Genomic DNA, 22,411 nt, shown 5'->3' on the forward strand with positions numbered 1-22,411 from the left:
CTACCCAAATTTAAGGCAGTAATACCTAACCCCAAACCTACAAAATGGTGACAACCAGCATGCCAGCATCAGAACAAGGGGAGGCTGCATTTATCTTTTGGTAGATCACCTCAAATAGCAGTGTCTATTTCCCTTTGTGCCATCAGATTCTCTTTTTACACCTGACCTTGTACTCCCCTTGTTAGCCAGATGGGCGATCCAACTTACCATCTCCCTATGTAAGTCACCTTCTTCCAAATACAGTTCTGAACCTGGGGATTTATTTCTGCTTCAGTAAAAAGCATCAAAGAGACAGAAATTACTTCATTTCCAAAGTCTCACTGCTGCTCCTGGTTTCTGCTTTTTCCTTTCCTTGATCTCTGATACCTGTATATTCCTTGGTTTCTGCATACCTACTTGGTTTGTGACCTAGTGTTCTTCTTTAGCCTCTAGTCCTTAACATTTGACCTGGCTTTTGACTCTGTCTCATATCTGTGCTTTACCTAGCCTCTGGCCCTCGGTTCTGTTTTGACTCTAAACTTTTTTTTTTTTTAAGATTTTATTTATTTATTCATTAGAGACAGAGAGAGGCAGAGACACAGGCAGAGGGAGAAGCAGGCTCCATGCGGGAAGCCCAATATGGGACTCGATCCTGGGACTCCAGGATCATGCCCTGAGCCAAAGGCAAACACTCAACCACTGAGCCACCTAAGTGTCCCAATTGACTCTGAACTTCTTAATACTTGTTGGACATGGCCAACTGCTAAGCCTGTTCTTACCAGCTTTGCTTTAGCTTTGTCTAACCTGACTAGTCTCCTACCCTATTTTTGCCATGCTGTAGCCCACAGGTCCAGGAAGTTCTTTTGGTCATCGAAGCTAGCTTTGATCACCAAAGCTAAGCATAGTCATGTAAGCCCTCTAGCCTGATCTGGGCTGGCTTCTCCAAGAAGGGCCTGATCCCCATGAAGGTCTGGATTAGATGCATTGTAAATAATGGCTGTTGGACAGAAAGCCTCCTAGCCATCTGGCAAGGTGTTTGGTGCCACTCTTGGCCACTAAGCAGCCATAGTTCCTTTAGTCCTAGCTATACCCCCTCAGTGGGGCTGCTGCCTTTGAGTTTTATTAAAAGTGAAGGAAATCTTGTCTGAGGTTACAGAATGAGTCACTAGCTTGGTTGCTTACCCTCTTTGGTCTCCCAAGTTTGTGAAGTGAATTGCCCATTCCCTTTGATTGGGTTAGCAGTCCGAGGGCCGAGCCTCGTCACTGTCTTCTCTCCATCCTACCAGACCACTGTCTGCCCTCCAGGGCCAAGGGCAGCATACTTGGTTGCTTGGACACGTCTTGCAGCCTGCAAATTGGACAGATGGAATCAATACTCATGAACCTGGAGAGGCCCAGGTAGCACAGTTAGTGACAGTAGCTGCCTGGAGGGACAGCCTGCCACGGGAGGGGTTGTGATTGAATAGTGATTGGATACAGCAGTTGAGGATTAACCAAATTATGTCCCTTTGAGTTTAGATCTACAAACCTTTCTCATTTGGATTTTAAAACAAGCCACCTTGTGCAGAATATAGCTGTGCTGCCTTAACAGAGCTGTGCCAGTGTGAGTTCTGGGGAGAGGGGCAGTCAGGTATATATCTGGTGCCTACTTCAGTCCAGATTCATATTCATGAACATTATACGGACAAAGAGAAGAGAGCTCATATTTGTGGAGCTCCTTCTACGTGCCATGCACTACTGAGTTTTACATACTTAAAACCTGTGAGGGGGGCATTATTATCTCCATTATTCTGGTAAGGGAATAGGTGTCAGATGTATAGTAATTTGTCCAGGATCACAGACAGTAAATGATAGAGTTTTGATTTGAATCCAGATCTCTCTGTGCCTGTTATAAGATATCATGCTGTTTTCTCAGTTTCAGTGTCTTGATTCTCATTTCTCTTGACTTCCCCACAGACTAACCATAGGGTCAGGAACATAGTAATAATAATAACCAGCATTTGTTGAGCACTTATTATGTGTCAGATGGCGTTCTAAGCACTTTTCATGCATTAACACAGCCATATGAGCCAAATGTTATTATCCGCGATAATTATGAGATTGCAAAATGATGTTCTAATTTCATTGTTCCTTCTACATTTATTAGTTGTCATTCTACAGTAAGGAAGAGCTTTCCTTTCATGCCATTTACTTACTTATTTTCAATATGGAATTATAGAATCTTTTTCACTCAGTAGGTTATAATCCATTACTGTCATTATTCATGTTGATGCTCAGATTGTCCCAGATTTTAAAGCCAGTGTTCTTAACCTCTATACCATATTACCTCTCTTGCAGATATTTTTTCTCACTACTTTCAGTTGGTTTGCCTATCTATAATAACCTTTTTGTACCCCCTTGGCTTTTAGTCTACCAGGAAACAGGAAGACTGATGCCAGTCTTATCCCAATCATGTGTAAACTAAGAGCACATACATCTCCAGGTGAGAACCTGACAGACTCTGCTGTGAATTCAATATCTGAGTTTTAGATATGGATTTTATTTTATTTTATTTTATTATTTTTTTTAGATATGGATTTTAGCTGCTTAGAAATCCTTCTAATTTCTCTTTAGGATTATAACCATATCCTGGATAGATTACCTGTGAAGGGTATTTCTTAAGATCTTTTTAGGTAAGGTGAATAGACACCTGAGACTCAACCTGACCCTGTTAGATCAGTTGTAGGAGAACCTCAGCTACGTGGGAGATGGATTCTGGTTCTTTGACTTACCAGTGAGGACTGTGTGTCTGTGTACATGTAAAATTCATCCTCCATTCAGCAAATAATTGAGCCAGGTTCTATGCCTATTGGAAGATAATGAAATTCCAGCCAGTTGGTACAGGGAAAACCATCAACACTGCTGATTTTAGATTTTGAAAAACTAACAAAGAAGAGAAAAACATTTTAAAACTATAGTTTGACTTTTTAATAGTTACGATAGAGTAATTTTTGAAATGCTTACCATTACGCCTTCAAAAGCATTAACACTTCTGAAGGCCAGTAAGCAAAATATTAACATAATAAGAGAAAAATGGTCAAAACATTATTTATGAAAATAAAGATAGTCAACTATCATTTATGAAAAAAGAAACCCTACTGACTACTAAACATATATATTTTTAAGTTCAGCCTTATTAGCATTCCAAGAAACGCAAGTCAAAAACGGCAGTGTGATTCCATTTCTGTTTACCAGACTGACATATGATTAAAAAAAATAATAAACACCCTATTTTGGTGAAAGAAAGAGATAACAATTACTCTCATCCTTCTTTCTTTGCTAGTAAAAAACAAAACAAAAAAAAGGTACAATCTTTCTGGAATTCAGTTTGATAATATTTATTAAAACTTTTAGGGTATCCCTGGGTGGCGCAGCGGTTTAGCACCTGCCTTTGGCCCAGGACGTGATCTTGGAGTCCCGGGATCAAGTCCCACATCGGGCTCCCTGCATGGAGCCTGCTTCTCCCTCTGCCTGTGTCTCTGCCTGTGTCTCTGCCTCTCTCTGTGTGTCTCTTGTGAATAAATAAAATCTTGAAAAATAAAACATTTTAAAAAGCTTACACTTTGGGACACCTGGATGGCTTAGTCGGTTTAGTGTCTGCCGTCAGCTCAGGTCATGATCTTGGGATCAAGCCCCTCATCTGGCTTCCTGCTCAGCTGGGAGTCTGCTTCTCCCTCTACTTCTGCTCCTCCCCACTACTTGTCTCTCTGTCTCAAAATAAAAATAAATAAAAATCTCAAAAAAAAAAAAAAAAAAGGCTTATACTTTTGACCTAGAACTTCATCTCCTAGAAATTTAGCCAAAGGAAATAATCAGACATGTGTTATTGAACTATTTAAAATAATCTAATGTTTTACAATAGGATATTGGTTAAATAAAGCATACAGTGGTAGAATACTGTATAGCCATTAAAAATGATGTGGTAGACAAATATTTAAAACGTGGAAATTAGGGCAGCCTGGGTGGCTCAGCGGTTTAGCACTGCCTTCAGCCCAGGGCGTGATCCTGGAGACCTGGAATCGAGTCCCACATCAGGCTCCCTGCATGGAGCCTGCTTCTCCCTCTGCCTGTGTCTCTGCCCCCCAATCTCTCTCTCTCTCTCTCTATCTATCTATCTCTATCTCTATGAATAAATGGATAAAATCTTAAAAAAAAAAAACATGGAAATTTTGGGGCTCCTGAGTAGCTCAGTCGGTTAAGCATCTGACTCTTGGTTTTGGCTCAGGTCATAATCCTCAGGGTCATGAGATCCAGCCCCACATCACTCTCAGTTTGGAGTCTGCTTGAGATTCTCTCACTTTCCTTCTCCCTCACCCTTTGCTCCTCTCCCCACTCGCATGCTTGTGGTCGTATGCATTAGCTCTCTCTTTCAAATAAATAAAAGCTTTAAAAAAAAAAAGTGGAAATGTGTGTGTGTGTGTGTGTGTTTAGAGAGAATTTATGTATGATCTTATTTTGGTAAATAAAAATATACATACATTGAAAAAACTGGAAGGATGACATATATCCTAAAAATATTTTCTTCTTTTTAATTATTTATAGTTTCTGAATTTGTTAATAGTGAACAGAGCTTTTTTTTTTTTTTTAAGGAAAAAGGGAAAGCATGCCATAATAAAAGAGAAGTGAACGTATATATGGAGCACTTCCTGGGTCAAGCACACTATGTTCGGTGCTTTACAAATTTACCTAATTTAACCTCACAACAAATCTGTAGTGGCTCCTGCCTCTAGTCCTACGCCCTCTGATCCATTTTCACATAGTACTCTTGGAATTTAGATTAAGGAGAGAGATGTAAAGGAAGATTTTCATTGTTTAATTTAATATTTCAATATGATACACATTTCTCTAGGTCTGTATATTTTGAAGTGGGGAGGAAAAGCATATGTTGTCAAGTCACTTCCTCTTTAAGCCTTTCAGTGGCCTAGCTCCTCTCCCACAGTTTTTCCCCTTACAGTCTCTGTTCCAACTCTGCTTTCTTCAGGTAAAGCCTCTAGGATTTGTGAACTCATTGAGTCCTCCCACCTCACCATTCCAGGTCTGGCAATGTAGCCTTCAAGTCTTAAATTCCTTAAATACCACGTCATGTGGGAGGCCTTTCTTGAACCCCTCCCTTGGTTTCTCACTGTATATGGTACTTATTTCATCATGACCTTTACCACTATAATTTGCTATAATTTATGCTGAATTGCTGTCCTTGCCAGAAGACTGTAAGCTCCATGAGGACGCAGATCCTAGCACCTAGAACAGTGACTACAACACAGTAAGCATTTGATAAATAATTGTTGAATAAATACTTTGTATTTTGTATGTGGAAACTTAGCCTTAGAGAGGTGTTAAATAACTTGACCAGAGCCTCTCAACTAGTGAGTTTCAGAGCTTTCCTTGTCTTCTACACTGACAGAGCTTATGTTCTTTCCCCTATACAACTCACATGAGCAGAAGCATTTCCAATCCCCAAACATGCTCCAGAATCTGAGTTTCTACTTCCTAGGCCCTCCCAACTTTTGACACTTTTGTCTTTCTGATTTCTTCTAGCGTAGTACGGATCCTGCTTGCTGCTGGTGCTGACCCAAACCTTGGGGATGATTTCAGCAGTGTTTATAAGACTGCGAAGGAGCAGGGAATCCATTCTTTGGAAGGTAAGCATCGACTCCCCTGCTGTTCTGAGCACTCTCCTCCCTTCGGTTTCCAGGCAGCCTTGCTCTGTGCCAGCTCTACCAGTAACTCAGAGAGCCTGCAAGTTCCTTATCCTCTGGGAACTCATGGATAACCCAGAAGGCTTGTAATAGATGCCCTTCACAGTCCCTTTGGCTCTGTAATTTATGTCCCTCCAAAAGTCTTAGAGAATAAGATCGAGGCCTGACTTCATGACCAGAGTAGAGAGTGGGGGATACCTATCACTTGGTGTTCCCCTGAAATTGCCTCAGGCCATAGAGCCTCAGCTGAGTGGATCATGGAGCAGGTTTCCATAAAATAATTAAGGCAACTGCATGGAATGTGGCTTTGTTCCTCTTCTACTTCCTGCAGACTTACCCTGTCCCATCCCTCTCCCAGAACTAGAAAGCAGCCTCACTGGTTGGTTTCCTCTGCCTCCGAAGTCCCTCACTACTACTCTGAATACTGTTCCCCCCACCCCTTCTATATGCAAAATGTAATCCTGTCTCTGGAACTGGCCCCTCAATTTACCATTATGACCCAGGATGGATAATGGACTTCTCTGTGCCTTTATGTCTGTGCTGATAAAATGGTGTGGTCATCAGTGCTTCCCGAGGGTGTTTATGTGGGTTGTTTGGACTTCATAAAAAGAGGTGTGTGCACCTATATCAGGGTTTGGTCACATGTCTGTTGGAGGGTAGTTAGGCAAGTCAGTCTTTGTTATTTCTGGTGAGTGGTTCTTCAGAAGTAAGGTCTAGAAGAGGATAGGTTGCTTTGGCTACAAACAGCAATGAATATTTATTTCACTTTTGAGCTTTTGCTTGTTCACAGTGCTCCCCCCCCCACCTGTCCATTATCCTGTGTCACTCAGAGAGGCTGAGTTACCCCTGTTTCCACCCACAAGGCAGCTGAGAAGTACTGCTTTAGGGTTGGCAATGATGCCAGGAGGACAGACCACCATGCAGACTGCCTGAGGGTCAGAACATTGACTGGAGGGAGGTCCAATGAGGTGAGCAGTGTGCTCAGTCCTTAGAGCTGTCAGTTAGGCTACCAGACTAACATAGCTGTGGTAGCCCAGAGCAGAGGTGTCACTGCTATCCCATTGAGGTTTCTCAGATCAGCAGCATGAGAGCAATGTCAAGAGCATCAGAACATTGCTGCCCAGGTGAAGTGTGGTGTTGCCCTCCCCCTGCCTCTCTACCTCTCTACACCTGCTCCTTCTGTCATGCTCCACTGCTGTGGCTAGATCCTCCACACAGCCTTTCCTGTCCTTGGCAATAATTGCAACTTGCCCTCAGCTGCTCTTTTGAATGTTCTCTAAATCTTGGCCTTTTATATGGTTATTTGAACTCTCGTCTGCCCATATGTCTTTCCTCTCCTCCTCAGCTGACAGTTCCATGTGCAGGCCATGACCTACACCTCCTTGGATTCCCCACTGAGCTGGAGAAATTATGTTCACTTTATGTTTCAGAGGAGAATTTCAACAGTACCAAATTTGCTCTATATTTGCTGCCTGTTATGTGGAAACTCATCTTGTGGGCTGTCCTTGCCACTCAAACACAGCATTACTGCCTCTGTCTTCTGTCCAGGTGCTCTCACCAAAAAGCAAAGAGGAGTGTTTGCTGAGGGGGCAGAGTCAGGTGGAAGGGAGGGGATTATTTGAGTGCCTTGTCACTTGCTCTCAGGATCCCCCAGTAGGGCTTAGTCATTATTTTTGATTTCACAGAATCTCTGCTGTGTAGTTTTGTAGGCCAATCTTTGCTGTTGTACCAGTCCCAACCCCCTGCATTCAAGTTTTATATCTTTGTTCTCTCCAGATTGATGCTCATATTTAACATTCTGGATCAGTAGTCAGCAAACTTTTTCTGGAAAAAGCTGTAGAGTGACTTTTAAGCTTTGTGGGCCAGTTGGTCTGAGTTGTGACTACTCAGCTTGATCATTATAGTGCAGATGCAGCTATAGACAACATACAAACAAATATGCATGAACCAATAAAACTTTATTTACAAAAATAGGCAGCAGGCTGGATTTGGCCCACAGGCTATATTTGCAAATCCTATTTTTTGTTGTAGTTGTTTTTTGTTTTTTTATTTTTTATTTTATTTTTTTTAATTTATTTTTTATTGGTGTTCAATTTACTAACATACAGAATAACCCCCAGTGCCCGTCACCCATTCACTCCCACCCCCCGCCCTCCTCCCCTTCTACCACCCCTAGTTCGTTTCCCAGAGTTAGCAGTCTTTACGTTCTGTCTCCCTTTCTGATATTTCCCACACATTTCTTCTCCCTTCCCTTATATTCCCTTTCACTATTATTTATATTCCCCAAATGAATGAGACCATATAATGTTTGACCTTCTCCGATTGACTTACTTCACTCAGCATAATACCCTCCAGTTCCATCCACGTTGAAGCAAATGGTGGGTATTTGTCGTTTCTAATGGCTGAGTAAAATTCCATTGTATACATAAACCACATCTTCTTTATCCATTCATCTTTCGATGGACACCGAGGCTCCTTCCACAGTTTGGCTATCGTGGCCATTGCTTCTATAAACATCGGGGTGCAGGTGTCCCGGAGTTTCATTGCATCTGTATCTTTGGGGTAAATCCCCAATGCAAATCCTATTATTGATATTTTCTTTTTTCTTTCTTCTTTCTTTTCTTTCCTCCTCTCCTCTCCTCTCCTCTCCTTTCCTCTTTTTTGTCAGCTTCCTCGGAACTTTTTTAAAAATCTAACACTAGCCAGCCTACATTCTAGATGGATAGGTAGGTAGATAGACAACAAAAATATTGAAAAAGGCTATTATATTCCTTATGACATAAAGATAAAAATATTAAATGTCTCTTCTTATTTTGTATGATCCATAGATTTAGTGAGTAGGCTTTCTTTGAACTCTTTTATTTACTGATAACATTCCTATCTAGCAGGGATTGGTGAGTTAGGCAAGATCCCTGCCATCAGTGCTAGTCTTTCGTTTAAATGTTTATAAGGACTGAATTTCTTACAGAGCCTTGGAGCACGTAATCATGACAGCTTTTTTTTTTTATTTTTAAATTTTTTTTTAATTTATTTATGATAGTCACAGAGAGAGAGAGAGACAGACAGAGAGAGAGGCAGAGACATAGGGAGAGGGAGAAGCAGGCTCCATGCACCGGGAGCCCGATGTGGGATTCGATCCCGGGTCTCCAGGATCGCGCCCTGGGCCAAAGGCAGGCGCTAAACCGCTGCACCACCCAGGGATCCTCATGACAGTTTTGAAGCGTTACTCAACGTACACAACTGTATCCACCAAACCTCATTTTTTTCTAGCTTCCATTTCTCATGTTGTCCACAGACTTTTAAGAGATTTTCTTAGGTTTCTTGATAAAATAATAATGTGTTTAGCATTTGTCATAGTTTTTTTGCCCAATAACTGTTTCCCCAAAAGATACTAAGTTATTCTGGCATGGTTTGGTCTTGTCCTTAGGGAGCCCATACTGATACTTAATAATTATTGAAGTGCTTAAGAACCATTAAAAAAAAATACATTCTAGATTCTCTTCAGAATCACTGATGAACTCACTCTTCTGCAGCTTGCAGGATGTACCTTTCTCTGCATCTTTTTGTTGTTGCTGTTTGTTAAATTCCAGACTACATTGCCTGCCACAGTCTCCAGCAGCTTATCCAGTTTTCCCTGGCATATCAGTTTGAATGTGCTCTACCCTCCCAAGTTCATGTGCTCAAGGCCCAGAAAAGTGACAGTCCTTTAGGATCATCCCAGGGCTCTCCTCTCTCCTTACCAAGCCTTTACTCCTTCTTAACCAGATTTTTCTTTTTTTAATGTAAAGATGCCTCATTCTTTCATCCATTCAACCACTATTTATTGCCTACTATATCTCACTCTGGGTCATTCTCATTGGTGAAGTATACAGAAAAAAGAATCTTGTGGTTCTCTTTCCTTTGGATTGGATGGACTTTTTCACAGGAGGCTACCTGATTTACAGGATGTGTGAGGAAGATAGAAAAAACAAGAGTGTGTTTAGGCAAATTCAGAGGAAAGTCACAGGCTCCATTAGACAGTCCTTCACTACTGGAACAGAATCTGTGCTAGGTCCATCAAATATACTAAATTTAAAATATTTCTGTGGGCCTTGTACTGTGCTCAGTACTGAAAGGAGGGTGTTGAGTTGTAGTTCGTGACCTTGGCAGGACCTCCCTAAACCCCAGTAATTTTTCCCTTTTCTACCTTATCAGTATTGTGAACATCAAGAGATAAAATATATGATGTGTGAATCGTAAAGTGATCTATAGTTGTAATTGCTTATTAGTTTTATTTCTTTATAATGCAGCATGCATTTACTGAGTGTCCGGCACTTTGCCAGATGCTGGGAATGTAGAAATGAATATACATGGTCTAGCCCCCTAACAGTGTTCCAAGTGAGAAGACAGACCTATGCACAGGCACCACAGTACAGAGTGATGAATTCAAAGGTAGATGTACAAAAAATGTAGATAGCACTGACATAGGCAGTGATGAGCTCTACCTAAGGGCAGGCTGCTGTCTAGGAAGTGTCATAGCGTAAGTGACTTTGAATTGGGTCTTAAGGATGAGTGAGAGTGTGCCAGGCAGACTAAGAGGGGTGGATCTTCTAGGTAAAAGGAGCATCACATGCAGAGACATGAAGTGGGTGGATGACAGCCAGTGGACTCATCTGCCATAGTGCTGAGGAGAATAGCAAAAAATGAGACTAGAAAGGGAGGCAGGGTTCCACAGGAGAAGAACATTGTAGGACAGTTCTAGGGTGCTCACACTGTTTTCTGAAGGTCATTAAAGGATTTTAAGCAAGGGGATGCTTGGTTTACATTTGCATTTTATATGGATCATTCTGACAGAGTCGGGATGAATTGGAGGGGAGAGATTAGCAATGGCTCTTGACCTTTAGGGGATGATGGACCTCTTTGAGAATTGGCTAGGAAGCTATGCTCCTCTCCCCTAAAGTGCACTTATAATTTCTGCAGATTTGTAAAAGTGATCTTTGGGAATGAAGAAAGTAGACATTAAAAAAAATTACTAAGAGGTTGAGTTCTTAGCAGAATGTGGAAGTTGATGGAAAAGGAGGCATCCATGGTGACATCCAGATTTCTGATTTGGGTGAACAGTGGATGTGTGGGTCTGAAGTTCAAAGGAGAAGTCTGGCAGGAGATAGGGATTTAGGAGTCACCAGCATTTGCTTGGTAGTGACTGCAGTGCATGTGACTAAAGTTGTCAGGGAAAAAAGTGAAGGTAAGAGGTGAGGGGAAAAGCTCCTTACTCAGGGTATAGCATCTAAGGTGTAAAAAGGAAAAGAGGATCCAAACAAGGTTACCAAAGGTATCAGAGAAGTTGCTTTGTTTTCTCTGAGAGAGGCTCTTTATCTGTTCTGCTCAGAACAGGCATGGTCTAGGAAGGAAGGAAACTACTGTGACCTCCTTTCTGAGATTTTGTCATCAGCTGCCCCATTTCTATTGAAACCCTTCTGTTTTACATATGGCCATTGCTCCTTAGCAAGAAGCCTGGTTAGTCGGGCACATTACAATATTTCCCATCCTTGTCAGGGTTGGTGTTTTTAGGCAGAGAGCAGGTCTGCTGGTGCAAGTGATGCAGGAGTGTTTGGCATAGAAACCATGTTGGCCTGACTGTTCTGTCCATTCTCTTCAGCCCTCAAAAGTGGCATCTTCAAAAGCATAATGGTGTTGTGGAGAAAGAAGAGACTTTAGTGCCAGGCAGCTATCTAAGCTCTATTCGTCAAAGTTCTGTAACTTACTAGCTGTGTGATCTTGAGCAAGACGCTTAAGGTTCTAGAATTTCCGTTTTCTCTTCTGCAACATAGGAATAACAACAGCCATCTTACAGGGTTGTTAGAATGACTGGAGATAAGTAAAGCAGAGTGTGAAGGATAGCGATACCTGATGAAGAATTTCTCTACTGAGGTGGGTTTTGACTCCCTGTAAAGCTGCCTTGGAGATACTGAGCAATTCATCACTCAAGGGGCATTGACAGAGACTGGATGTTTGCCCATCAGGGATTCTGAACAGGGAATTCTTGCCCTGGGTCATTGAATAATGTGGCCTCCAAGGCCCATGTCAGCCATGTGATTTTTAAGGTTGTAGAAGCTTTAGGCTCACCATCAGAACAAGTAATGTATTTACAAGTGGGATTTGAGCTGGGCTCTGGAGGACGGAAAGAAAGTGAAAAAATATATTCTAATCAGGGGAACCACAGCTTGAGCAAAGGCACATAGAGGGGAGACATGTGGAGGGGAGCATGGAGATTACTGCTGTTTCTCTACTAATTCATTCCCTGATCTTGACCACATTCCATTCAGTACCTTGATCGCCATCCATGCCCACTCCCAGAGAGTTCCACTTGTGGCTGGCTGATGGGTGGTGGGTCCCAATCCTCAGGTGGAGGAGGCAGTAAATTAATGGTAACAGTAAACAAGTCATCCAGCCAGGGATGCTGCAGGCTGCTTGTAAGTAACTGTTATAAACATTGGGTGTCTGGGGCTGTCAGAAATGCAAGCGAGCACTCTAAGCGCCTCTCGTATGTACAATTAAAACAATAAAACACGGCAGAAACATGGCCAGAACAGGATATAAATCAGCTTCTCTTCTCAGCTCCAAGTGGTGGCTGAATAAAGATGAGTCCTATAGAAGCTGTGTTGGCATAGGACCCTTCCGGGGGTAGAGGGCCTGATTTGACAGGCTGTACCTTCCAAGGCCAACCCCAACAGCCTGGGCGGTCCCCCTCCCACAGCTCCAGAGGCTGCAGGTCCTGGCCTGCTCCAGCTGACCTCCCCATCTCTGTGTCTTCAGATGGGGGACAGGACGGTGCAAGCTGGCGCATCACAAACCAGTGGACAAGTGCCCTGGATTTCAGGAGATGGCTAGGAGTTCCCACTGGCGGTAATGGAATGGCTCTCTATAATATTTCCCCCCTTCCCCAGGACGTGCCAGGGAATGGTCTCATCCTGGCTCATCTATTCAGTATAAGTTAACCACCCAACACCCACCATGTGCCCAGCCCTACCTAGGGACAGCAGAGAGAATATATGCCCTTGGAGAGCATAGCAATGGAAATAATTATGCTCCCAAGGACCTAAGAGTCACCTAGAGGGCTTGTTAAAACATGGATTCCTGGGCCACACTCCCAGAGATTATGATTCAGTGGCCCTGGAGCGGGAACTGAGATTTTGCATTTTTCACAGCTCTCCAGTCTTTGAGTAGTGTGATCTAGACTACAAATTTTAGTTCAGGCCTTGGGCTTGAACTGCTTTTATTTATTTATTTTTTTTCCTTTTCCAAAGATTTTATTTATCCATTCACGAGAGACACAGAGAGAGAGGCAGAGACACAGGCAGGGCGAAGCAGGCTCCATGCCAGGAGCCCGATGCGGGACCCGATCCCTAGACTCCAGGACCATGCTCCAGGCCGAAGGCAAACCGCCAAACCACCGAGCCACCCAGGGATCCCCTTGAACTGCTTTTAAAACTCATCTGGGCCTTCTCCTTGGAAGATACCTTATTTTGCCACTTTAAGCTTCACCCCTAGTTAGGCTGTGTACTTATGCCATGGTATTATGGGTAGTATAGAACACATAATAGCTATGATACCTGCAGCAATTTTCTGCATCTCACAGATGCTCTGTCTTCTTATCTATAGGATAAAGGTTATCAGAAGAGTCAGATAATATATTGTCCCTAGCCTAAAACCCAGAATAGAAGGAATTCCACTAATGTAAATTTCTGTTTTTATATCATCCTCTTTATCCTTATCATCATACTCCTGTGAAATTTTATTCAGACTCTTTGACATGGCCTTCTACATGCTTTTCAGTAATAGCAAACTGTTGTCTATAGAGAGCCAAATGACTTTGGGCATTTCTCTTTATTTCCCTGAGACTTGATTTTTTCATTTGTAGGGAAAATTATTTCCTACACCATTGGCTTATTATAAAGATCACACTGAAGTACTTATGAAAGCACTTGAAAATACAAGGCATCATGCAAATGTTTGGGGGTACTAGCAAGAAAAGTAATTAATAATAAAGATTGAAGACTTTGACAGGTATTCAGTCAGAGATACAGATAACAAGGATTATCAGAGCTCAGAAAAGAGAATCTTTGTTTGAAGCAATCAAGGAATTAAAATGGGGGATCCCTGGGTGGCGCAGCGGTTTGGCGCCTGCCTTTGGCCCAGGGCGCGATCCTGGAGACCCGGGATCGAATCCCACGTTGGGCTCCCGGTGCATGGAGCCTTCTTCTCCCTCTGCCTATGTCTCTGCCTCTCTCTCTCTGTGTGTGACTATCATAAATAAAAAAAATAAATAAAAAAATAAAAGGAATTAAAATGGTATCTGAGCCCCAGAGTATAAGAAATTTTTATGGAAGGCCTGTAGGTGGGTACAGTTACTTGTGAAGGGGTGTGTTATATCCCAAAACACCAGGAAACAGAAAAATGTGTTTCAGGCTGTTAAGTGAATGTGTTCAGGTGAAGCATCCGCATAGCAGATTTATTTTGAAGAGTAATGAACAGTAAAGATGCAGTTTTAGTACACTGGGGCCAGAACAAGATGCTTGGACTTTGTCCTTTAGACAGGAGGAGCTCTGAAGGTGAGGAGAGGGTACCACAGGTACAGATCCCTTCCAGGGTAGGGAGGCAGAGGAAGTGGTAATAAAATGGTGATGATAAGACCACTCCAGCAGCAGGGTAACACTGACTGATACTGTGTGCCCACAGCAGCTCTGTGATGCAGGCACTAGAGGAAACTGAGGCAGGGGCATATAGCCTAATGCCAGCAGAATTGTCTCCTGCTCTTACACAGAACCCAGCAACCATAGCAGCCTGTATGTGCTCCACACCTAGCCCAGAGCCTCTGCTTGTCCAGAATCTTGGAAGCCTTGGGAATCTGCCAGCTCAGAGCTGTTGGGGCAAGTTATTATTTTTAATAATGTCCATGCCTCTTCCTCATCATTGTCATAGCCTTGTCGCCCCTCTAAGGCCAGTGGTTCTACGTCTCATTTCTTGGCAATGCCAGCCACTGTAAAGTCACCAGGATGGACAGTGCACTGTCAATCCATCACGCCTGTTAGCCAACTTCAAGATGAAGTGTATCAGCCAGTTAGGTTAATTGTTTCCCTCCTTTTAGCCAAATAAATAAATAAATAAATAAAATAAGCAAGCAAGCAAGCACATTTATATGTGTTTGACTAGGAGAGGGAAATAGACTAGTTGACATGTTTTATTAAAAAGAATAAATTTGATACATTTAGAAAAACAAGGAAAAGTGGGATGGGGTGGCAAAGAACTAGTCCTGTGATTTTCAACTGATTTACATATTTTGTGTATAAATATTTTTTCATCAAAAGTTCCAAATCAGGGATGGGTCCCACACACCACACAAAATATATTAGAGACATTTATATGGATAGCAGGAAGGGAGACAGAGGGCTGAAATTTTCCAGGCACCCAGTGATTGATGGGGGCTGAGGCTCCCCCTGACGCTTTATTGAGTTTCCGATGATTATCTCTCGCTGAGACATTTTTTACAGATGACGGTCGAGCTGTCACAATGGACCATGGGGGAAAAAAAAACAACAATAATAACACTTTAATCTTTTTACTGCACTGCTCCCTAGTATCTCAGATTCATCTTCCCTGACGCACGCAGTTCATTATTCTGCCCCTCCCTGGATGGGAAATAAAGGAAAATAAATATATATGTAGACACACTTACCCACATACATACACACACACGGACTGGATATAAAAGAGACCACCTCAGAACCAGAGAGAGGCAGAATTTATTGTTCTTTTTGCAAGTGTTGAGGTTTATTAGTAGAGATGCTGGGTTGGCTTGGAATTGGCTATTAATTACAGCATTTTGTATTTGTTTTTTATTGCGAGTTTTTAACATTTTGAAGAAAAGGCAGAGAAGAGGCAAGCAGGTGTAGAGATGGGGAGCACAGAGGGACTGAGTTTGGCCAACCAAGTAGCATAACTGGCTGAAAGGCAGAGGGCAGACTCTTCCTCTTGTTGCCAACCCTACCTGAAGGATCCCTGGAGCTGAAAGATGGGATGCTTTGGTTGGGATGGGGGCAAAGAGGGGGCCATGGGGAGAAGTTAAGCTCAAAGTACGATAGGTCACCTCAGAAGGATTCTAAATTGCTGTGACATGTTACTGTTGTGAGAGTTAGATGGGAAGAAGGGGAGGATCAAACAGTGTTGATGGGTCTACAGACAGAAGAGTAACACATTCTTAAGAGTTTGTGCCACACTTTGAGTTTGATGATATGAAGATGACACGTGGGCTATGGGAAAGCTCTACCTGGGTCTGTGGTTAATGAAGAAGGAGTCCTGGGGGGCACCTGGCTGGCTCAGTTGGTGGAATGTGTAACTCTTGATCTCAGGGTTGTAAGTTCAAGCCCTACTTTGGGCATAGAGATTACCTAAAAAATAAGATCTTTTTTAAAAAGGTGGGGAGCCAGGCGGAGGGGGGGGGTCCTGGACCAGAGAGGATGCTACACTGTCTAGTACCACAGGCAGGGTCCATAGCCCGTCTTCTTTTTTTTTTTTTTTTTTTAATTTTATTTATTTATTTATGATAGTCACAGAGAGAGAGAGAGAGAGAGGCAGAGACACAGGCAGAGGGAGAAGCAGGCTCCATGCACCGGGAGCCCGACGTGGGATTCGATCCCGGGTCTCCAGGATCGCGCCCTGGGCCAAAGGCAGGCGCCAAACCGCTGCGCCACCCAGGGATCCCCCATAGCCCGTCTTCTTAAAGTTTCAGGCCAACCTTCCTACTCTCCCCACTTCCCTTTCATGGGGATGAGAAAAGATGAGCTTGAGGTTTTTAGGAGAAGGCTGCCCTTGATGTGTGCCTTCAGCAGAGTAAGTGCTGACCCAGTCTTCCCTTTAATTCTTCATACCTTTTCTGAGCTCCTCCTAGAAGGCAATAAAGAGATAGCAGAGACCTGTTTTTTGTTTTTAAGATTTTATTTATTTATTCATGAGAGACCAGAGAGAAAGGCAGAGACATAGGCAGAGGGAGAAGCAGGCTCCCTGCAGGGAGCCTGATGCAAGATTCATTCCCAGGACCCTGGGATCACGACCTGAGCCAAAGGCAGATGCTCAACCACTGAGCCACCCCGGTGCCCTAGCAGAGTCCTGTTCTTAAGATAAAAAATTTTCTAGTCCATAGGCAGAGAACATAGTGTCTGTCAGGACCATTTTCAAGTGGGGTCTTATCTTCCATCCATAGGCCAGCCTAGATGGCCATGAGTGCATTCTCTCTATGTAGGATAAAAAGATCTATAAGACACAGTGTCTATCCTTCAAGAACTCGTTCTCTGCTTGGGGAGACAAGCTTACCATCCACTCCCTAAGGAAGTATTTATCGAGCACCTGCCATGTTCAAGAATATACACGAGGCAATCTGCGAACATATAAGACTATGTAAAAGAGAATGTTAACTAACATGATGTAGACTAGGTATTACTGGAATGCATAGAGGAAAGGGAGATCAGTGAAAATCAAACTACTTACAGTAGTTATAAAGGATGGATAACACGTAAAGAAAAGGCATAATGAAGTCATGTAATCACATAGAGAAAAGAGTACAAGCCTTGGAGTTAAACAGAGCAGCTCAGTTATTGAGTATTAGTGATCTGAAACAAGCTACATAACTCTGTAAGTCATGTAAGTCTATGTAATTTCCTTATAAATTAAATAGAAATTATAACAACCTAGTGTGTCTGGTTCTTGGGAGGAAAACAGTTGTAAAGTTCCTTGCACAGAACCTGGCACATAATAAGTAAGTGCTCAATAAATGGAAGCTGTTATTTTCTTCCCCAAGAGTTACATATTTATTTATCTGAGTATTGAAGAAAGAATTTTAGTCCTGGGGTAATAGGCATCAAGACTCAACCTATGGCCCCCTACTGAGTATGAAATGGGCTCCCTGCAATGAGTCTAGCATACTCTACAGTGCTAATGTGAGAGGTGATTCTGGCCAGAATGAGAGTGGTACATCAGGAAGAGGAAAGGGCACAACAATAAATATATTACCATTATTGAGTGCCTGCTGCATGCCAGGCAGTGTGCTCACCTCCTTATATACATTTATTTTTAAAGATTTTATTTACTCATTCATGAGACACACACACACACACACACACACACACACACACACACAGAGGCAGAGACACAGGCAGAGGGAGAAGCAGGCTCCATGCAAGGAGCCCAATGTGGGACTCAATCCCGGGACTCCAGGATCACGCTCTGAGCTGAAGGCAGGCACTAATCTGCTGAGCCACCCAGGGATCTATAATTTTTTTAAATACAGTAACTTTGTTGAGATTTAATTCATAGTGCATAGTTCAGTCACTTAAAGTGTGTAAGTCAGGCACGTTGGTGGTTAAGTGTCCGACTCTTGATTTTGGGATTTTGGCTCAGGTCATGATCTCCAGATCCTGGGATCCTGCCCTGTGTCAGGCTCTGCACTCAGTGAGGAGTTTGCTTAAGATTCTCTCTCTTCCTCTGCTCCTCCCCCCACTCATACTCATGTATGTGTGTACATGCTCTCTCTCTCAAATAAATAAATATATATTTTTTAAAGTGTGTAAGTTAGTGATTTATAATATATTCACAAGAGTTGCGCATCCATCACCACAGTCAGTTTTAGAGTATTTTCAAAACTCCATTCCCCATTTGCTCTCAACTCCCCCTAACTTTCAACAGCCACTGATCTTTGTTTCTATAGATTTGCATATTCCTACCAGCTGTGTATGAGGGGTCCACTTTTTCTGCATCCTCAGCAGCTCTTTTTATTGCCATCTTTGGCCATCCTGGTGGATATGAAGTTGTTTCTTGTTGTGGTTTTGACTTGCATTTCCCTGATGGCTAATGACATTCCCCATATTTTCATGTGCCTTTTGGCCATTTGTATATCTATCCACTCAGATCCCTGGTCTTTTTTTCCTGCCTGTTCTGATGCCTAGACATTCCTGGCTGCTCAGGAGCAGGACAAGGCAGGTAGAGGTGGGATGGATTTGACTAGCCATGCATCTTTCTTGTGTTCATCATAAGAACATTAGAGTAGGAGGGACCCTCAGAGACCACCTAGTTTGGTGCTGGTTTGGTACATTCCCAGGCCCTGCCTACTGAACATTGTTGAGATGGGGGACCAAGAATCAACACTTTTTATAAGTAAACAGGTGATTTTGTTCCCACTAAAGTTTAAGAACCATTGGTATAGAAAAACTCTTCAACTTGAAAAATAGGGAGTCTGTGGCACAGAGAGATTGAAATGTATTCCAAGTTAGTGAATGAGTCATTTTTAAATCCAGCTCTCTCATCTCCTGATCTGTTGTTCTTGTTCACTATGTTGCTTAATTCCTTAACAAACCGTTGTGTGCCCATAGCTTTCAGGATAGAATCCAAACCTCTCTCAGACTTAGGCTTCTGCCTCCCTGGATGACCTCACCTCTGCCCACAGCTTCCTAGGCTCACTGAGAGACTCAGTTTCTTGAATATGGACAGGTAGTGCAGTCCTCACCCTCTGGTCTTTGTACCACTTTCTTTCTTAGAAAGCCCTTCTTCCCCTTTCCACTGGGCAAGATCCCTCCATCCTCAAGACAGTTCTTCTGGGTGATTTCCTCTCAAAGCCACAGATGTGTCCCATGTTTGCTGCCATCAGACCCTGTACATGTGTGACTCTCATAGCACTTACTGTTCCAAGGTACTCAGTGGTTGTGTGCTCATGGACAGGTGTGTGGTTGAAAGCTCTTGTGTGTTCATTGCTGAAGCTACATAAAATACCGAATGAAGTGTGGGATCCCTGGGTGGCTCAGTGGTTTAGTGTCTGCCTTCGGCCCAGGGCGTGATCCTGGAGTCCTGGGATCGAGTCCCACATCAGGCTCCCTACATGGAGCCTGCTTCTCCCTCTGCCTGTGTCTCTGCCTCTCTTCTCTCTCTCTCTCTCTCTCTCTCATGAATGAGTAAATAAAGTCTTTAAAAAAATAGTGAAGTGATGCTGTATGAAATACATACAGAAAATGTTATAAACTAGTTAACTATCATCCATGAGGAGCCTAGGATCTAGATGCGGGGTCAGAGGGAAATTTTAATGCAAGAAAGTATTATAAGAGGTGTTGTTGCTGAGTGAAGTAAGTCAGTCGGAGAAGGACAAACATTATATGTTCTCATTCATTTGGGGAATATAAATAATAGTGAAAGGGAATATAAGGGAAGGGAGAAGAAATGTGTGGGAAATATCAGAAAGGGAGACAGAACGTAAAGACTGCTAACTCTGGGAAACGAACTAGGGGTGGTAGAAGGGGAGGAGGGCGGGGGGTGGGAGTGAATGGGTGACGGGCACTGGGGGTTATTCTGTATGTTAGTAAATTGAACACCAATAAAAAATAAATTAAAAAAAAAAGAGGTGTTGTTGAACAATAAATAAGTAACTGGTAAATGGGTACACATAATCAGCATGACAGGTTCCAGGGCAGAGCTGGGAGGAAAGGACTTCTTGGAAGAGGAGGCTTGGACAGGGTTTCAAGGGTTTCTCTCCAGGATTTGGAGAGAAAGGAGATTAAGGGCCTTGCCCTCCCTGGGGATGGTCTCATGGTGACCCCTCACAGGGAGTCTCCCTTTTGCCCCAATCCTCTGCCTAAAAACAAATACAAGAAGTAAACCTGACTGCGTCTGCAGAGGATGTGGTCTGCCCATGCTGGCCCTAGGGGGGCTGTCTCAGGTTGTGGTGAGGATTTAAGGAGGTGGTAGATGCAGAATATCTTGAACATGAGGAAGTTAAGAGCCCAGAAACTTCTTCCCCAAGACTCTTGATAAAAATTTAACCCAGATCCTGAGCTTCAAGCCAGGTCAGCCAACCCCGGTTTATGTGAGGCTTGATCCTGCAGGCATTGACAGAAGCTGGGCATGGAGAAATATAGAGGATAGAGGTGGAAAGGCTCCGGATCTGGTTCTGGTCCACCACCAGTGCAGGTTGGGCAGACCACCCAACCTATTTACCTCTGTCTTTTAATCTTTTGATAGAGTAAATGGTATCTATCCTAAGTTGTCTTAGGGTGAGGAAACAATCGCATTAAAGTGCTTTCTAAACCATAAAATGCTGCACAAATGTAAGGGGTTATTCTTGCACTTGTCAGATTAGTCATAGAGGTTCTCTCTCACTGAGACATGCTCACATCTAGACATGCAAAGGCACTGCTAGACACTCTGTGCCATTAGGTGGCACAAGTTCCTGGGAGTGGCAGGTAGAGGCTGGCTGAATCTGAGGGAGGGCACTGGTAACTAGAGTTGCCTTTCCTCTGCACAAGGCAGCGGTAATAAAACTTTTATTATCCAGAGACCACCCATCTTGCTGCATATACCTTTTTTCAAAGTCTTCCCCAGTAGACTTTGCAAATGAGGACAAGTGCCATGTCTGATTCACGTGTGTGTCCCCAGTGCTTAACCCAAGGGAGAGAACAGCATTAGTATATATTTGTAGTGATGTTTAAAAAAACCCTATTATCAAAAAACCCAACCCTATTATCAGATTTGGTTCTCATAACATTTAAATATTTATTCAGTATTTCTCAGATTATTTCTTATCATACCCATTTTACAGATAGAAGAACTTATTAGTAAGTGGTAGAGCTTGGATTCGGGACTGTAAGACTCTTTTTTTTTTTTTTAAGATTTTATTTATTTACTCATGAGACACAGAGAGAGAGAGAGGCAGAGAGGCTTCCTTCCCTGCAGGAAGCCCAGTGTGAGACTTGATCCCGGGACTCCAGAGTCAGGCCCTGGACTGAAGGCAGCACTAAACCGCTGAGCCACCCGGGCTCCCCCTGTAAGACTCCTTTATCTTAAATCCCTGTTCCTTATTGTAGGAAGCAGTAGTGGTTTTTTGCAATTTCAGCAATGCTGGCAAGTGGCCAGGGCTGCGTGAAGGGCTTTAGGGACTCTTCCACCTCTGCTTATTCCTTGGCATTGCTGAGTCCAGGGAATCCTGCTGAGTGAACATTGGGCACCTACTTGCTACAGCACCATGGACTTTGCATCATCAGAAGGCAGAAGTCGGAGCAGAAGGATGACAGTGCAGTGTATTGTCCTCCCTGCGGTCAGAGGGGTGAAGAGACGTGACTGGCTGGCTTAGAGAAGAAACAGGAGCCCAAGCTCTTCTTTCCATGTGCTGGAGACAGGCTGGTAAATAAATGGCTTTGCTGGGAATGGGTCGTTTCCCTGTCTGAGGATCAGCTGTAAAGATCACCTTGCTGGGCAGCTGATGAGCCAGCCTTGGATGAGTCACTTTAGCTTCCATGGATTTACTTACTCCTCCTCAGTGAGCATGGGCAAATACGTGAGGGCACACGCTATACCTCCCACACACACACACCTCCTTTCTGCTGTTAGCAATTGTTTTTGGCTAGAGAATAGTATGACCTCAAATGATCTGGGGCTTCAGCAAGATTTTCTGCAATAGGCTTCTCAAACAGGGTGATATGAGGAAAAGAGCTTACTCCTGAGAGTGCAGAATGAGCCTGGCTGACCTGGACTAGTTCCTAGCTCTGGCACTGATTGTAGCACCCGTCTTCTCAACCTCAGTTTTCTCATCGGTAACATGAGAGAATAAACTTACACCTCCCGGGGTTATTCTGAAATAAATAAGGAAAGGAAAATGCTCTTTTACAAATGATGCCCTACTCAGT

General features: G+C 43.1%; 1 protein-coding gene across 5 annotated transcripts in view; it reads left to right on the plus strand.

Moving 5' to 3' along the window:
* CLPB (caseinolytic mitochondrial matrix peptidase chaperone subunit B) overlaps positions 1-22,411 on the plus strand; it is a 142,049-nt gene that overhangs the window by 45,415 nt on the left and 74,223 nt on the right. For 3 of the 5 annotated variants that reach the window (XM_025459142.3, XM_025459140.3, XM_025459138.3), the window contains exons 4-5: positions 5,554-5,657; positions 12,510-12,599. In XM_025459142.3, coding sequence (XP_025314927.1) covers positions 5,554-5,657; positions 12,510-12,599 — 194 coding nt within the window. The remainder of the gene's footprint in view (positions 1-5,553; positions 5,658-12,509; positions 12,600-22,411) is intronic. The other 2 variants (XM_035703750.2, XM_025459139.3) reach the window with 1 other exon arrangement.

The sequence above is a fragment of the Canis lupus genome, chromosome 21, assembly GCF_003254725.2.
Source record: "Canis lupus dingo isolate Sandy chromosome 21, ASM325472v2, whole genome shotgun sequence".
In the NCBI taxonomy this organism is placed as follows: domain Eukaryota; kingdom Metazoa; phylum Chordata; class Mammalia; order Carnivora; family Canidae; genus Canis; species Canis lupus.